The 3,691-nt window shown below is 41.2% G+C and overlaps 1 protein-coding gene across 1 annotated transcript in view; it reads left to right on the forward strand.

Moving 5' to 3' along the window:
* The window catches only part of LOC109463202 (transcription elongation regulator 1-like), a 54,529-nt gene that overhangs the window by 33,214 nt on the left and 17,624 nt on the right, over positions 1 to 3,691 (forward strand). Inside the window, 1 exon segment of the mRNA XM_019759922.1 lies at positions 2,742 to 2,842. Within this exon segment, the coding sequence (XP_019615481.1) occupies positions 2,742 to 2,842 (101 nt within the window).

The raw sequence follows: 3,691 nt of genomic DNA on the forward strand, positions 1-3,691 counted from the left end.
ACTGCCTGAAGACATGCAGTCCCTGATCTGTGGAATAACTCTGGGAACAGCAGGTATCCCATCACCATTATCTCTCCGGCTTCTCCTTCACGCGGCCTGAACAATAGCTGGGAGTACAGCCCATAATAAACTGTTCAGCGGCGTGTAACAGCATCTCCAGGCAAAATCAATGCCCGGCCCTCCCCCGGGATTGATAAAGGCAAGATGTGGAGGGAACGCTTTATAATTGGCAAGCAAGAATAGATTTCCTGTCGGGAACACGGGCCAGCCATTAGTTTCTGGAGTGGCTTTAAAATCTCCCATCAGTTACAAAGTTAACGCAAAAGCTTATGTTACCATAGTGCCTTTGTTGGGGGTTGTTATTACGTGGCTCTATGTTTTGTGGGATGGAGAATATCAGGTATGCTACATACATTACTATTATAGTATACTACGTAAGATGATCCAATCTCCCCGGCGCCAGGTTCAAGGCTAGATGGATCAGTTGGTGGTTTGGAAGCTGCACCATGGATTGATCTCCGATAGTGGATGGAACATTACCAAGGGGCCATTCTTGATAGGAGAAGTGAAGGGGAGTAATGCCCTATGTTGCGCAAAGCCCATATACCAGTAGGCAACTACAAATGTATGTACATGCACATGTACATGTGTGCTGAGTTCAGAAAACATAATTAAGACCACGCATTTTCATGAGATACATTTATTAGCTGTGTTACTGCCTGAACGGTTCTTTACATATCACATGTAGATTTAGCATTTTGAAATTATACGTACATTTTGCTAGCAGCTCATATAAACAGTTGATGTCATAAATCATGTTCCAATTTGATTCCTGAAACTTGTGAAAGTAGAAGTTTGTAATGGGTGCTGAGGAATGAGGATGGCCCATCCTGGAGATCCAGTGGCTGTTCAGTCTACTGTACAATACCCACAGGCATCAGACTAACCCCGGAGTGGCTCCACACTCACAGTTTCATTTTCGCAGGGAGGTTGAGCTTAATGAAATCTGGGACCAGGATGCCCCAACTCCAATAACAGAGTTGCATGGATGGATCTGTACTTCCCATCGTAAAGAGTTCCTGTTAAATAGACTTGGGGCACTCGTGTACATGTGCAGTGTCGTAATATTTTGCTGATTAGCACATTTTACACATACATTGTACCAGCTGCATAAATCACATTGATAGGCCACCACAGACACAGTAACAGTTAGGCCTAGGAAAATAAATGTTGTGTTTCCTGTTTCCCGACCGACCCTAAAAAAAAACGCCGACCCTAGCCTTATTTTTGTGTGGACCCCTGCATATTGCTGAACCAAAACATTTTGCACGACGCTACCGAGAGAATCGCTGTCATTGGTGGAACATCGGGCGCCCCGCAAGCGTTTTGAAGTCGTGTAAACAACGCTAATAATTTGTCTGATTTGTTTGTAAAACAAAGCCATCGACTCCGAAAATAAGTTTAAAAGCCGATACATTTACGAACTAATCGTAGAAAATTCCCTACCGTACTGCACCATCAGCATGCGGCGGCCGCAAAAATTCGGCAACGCGAAAGAAAAATGTCTGGTCCATGATAGCAGTATTTCTCATAAAAATAATGTATATGATTTATTTTTCCCCCTTTGTCGGTCTTTTAGTCCCAAAACGTCTAAAAAATTTGCCCATAAAACCGGACGAGGAAAGGTAGCTTTCGACGTAAACAAATTATAAGCACATGGCGAAAATCAGCAAAATCGGCAACGGGACAGAAAAATGCCTGGTCCATTTATCGATATTTACCATGAAAATGTCGTCTGTGGTGTATTTTTCCTCTGATGTGAGTTTTTAGGTCGCAAAACCTCTAAAAAAGCAGAAATTTGCCCACGAAAACGGACTGGCAAGGCATGGGGGAGGGCGCTGTTGACGCCTGCATGACCCCCAAAGGTTGAAGGTCATAGGGCACGTCCATTGCGCAATAACCTTAAATCGCCGATTTAGCTAATTTTTTGGGGTTTCAAATTGATACAATCACACTATCGATTTTTAGGCAAACAAAGGGATAGAAACCAATTAAAAATTTTGTGCAGATTAATTTTTTTTCTTTTAGTAATTCTTTTTTGTTCTCTTTTTTTCTTCCCAAATCCCTGGGAGAACCATGAAAACCTGTAGACTTGAATCAGGACCTGAATCTGAATTTAGCCCTGCAAGGGCTAGGGACATCTGTTAAGTTCTTCGAGCTGATCGACCGTTTAAAGCTCCATGATCTGACACCTGAGTACCTGAGTGATGAAATATAATATTGCACAATCGATTTTTCATCATGTTCTGCTTATATAAACACAGCAATCAGCAAAGTCTAAAAAAAAAATAAAAAATAAAAATAAAATAAGATAATCCCTACCTACCGACCCTAATTTTTTCTGGACTGAAACAGGAAACACAACATTTTTTTTCCTTGACCTTACTGAATGTTCTAACACTTACAGTGATTCGATCTAACAATTTCACTTGTAATTTCTGCATTTTGGAATATGACTCTTACCTGACTTGATATGATTGATTTACATGTACAATGTACAACAATGTAATTTTTGCTATTGGTTGCTTCGTAATAATTGTATCCCCTATACCAAGGCACAGCTAAATAGGGTTGATTGACTGTACACATCTTTCAACAGCGCCAACGTCAAAAATGAAAATTGATGATGTTATAGTGGGGAAAGTTGAACCAAGATGATTGACACTTGCCTATCCCTGCAGGGAGAGAAGAAAGAAGAAGCGGAACATGAACAGACAGAAGAGGAGAAGGCCAGAGAGAAGGCCAAACCTGTGGCTACACAGGGGGTACCTGGTACACCATGGTAAGAACACACAGACTTCACATCAACTTGTGTCACTACCTATGTTCATCAGTGTCAACAACAAAACAACTAGGAATCCCTCACGGAATTGAAAGTGTTTACTCAAGATGGATGATTATTAGAAGATATTAGTTATGCACATGTCCACACAGCACTCAGAGATTGTGTGTAGCATACCTCTGACTGAGTTTGCAACCAGTAAGTGGTGAAACAAACATACTTCCACAAACAAACATGTAAAGCTTGCAGTACATCTGCCAAACACTAGAAAAACATCAAGATTCTTCCCAATGGACAAGGTGTTCCAGTATGTTTGATTACAGGTAAGTCCTGTTAAAGAACTGATATCAGATACAGAAAGTGCATTATTGTCAGTTTGCTTAATCACCCCTAAAAATCAGTTATGGATTCATTGAAGAATCACATATTGTTGAAAATAGTCCCGACAGTGAGAGGTAGACCAAGAACAGAGCAGTTGCATTGATCTAGCCTCTGGCTGCGTCAGAAATGTTCCAGTATGGATTACTTCTTACCAGATGGATTAGGGAAGGTAATTTAAGAAGCGGGATCGTGAATAATAGATAGAACTGATAGATGTGACCATGATAGGAGGATGATCCTGATACACATACTGATGCTGTGTTAGTTACATGTATGTTCCGTGCCCATATTTCCAGTTCCGTGTTTAAAATGACAACCACGCACTGTAAGAGGGAAAGGTAAGGAGATTTGGTGGTAATGCGTAAATCTCGGTGTAAAATTCCGAAATGAGCCGGGAAATGTCACAGCGGAGTAGTCTCTGTCGTTATCATTGGATAAGTAAGGTGGAAATATCAGAGTGCTATGTGC

The sequence above is a fragment of the Branchiostoma belcheri genome, unplaced genomic scaffold (assembly GCF_001625305.1).
Source record: "Branchiostoma belcheri isolate BF01 breed outbred unplaced genomic scaffold, Haploidv18h27 scaffold123, whole genome shotgun sequence".
Classification (NCBI taxonomy): Eukaryota; Metazoa; Chordata; class Leptocardii; order Amphioxiformes; family Branchiostomatidae; genus Branchiostoma; species Branchiostoma belcheri.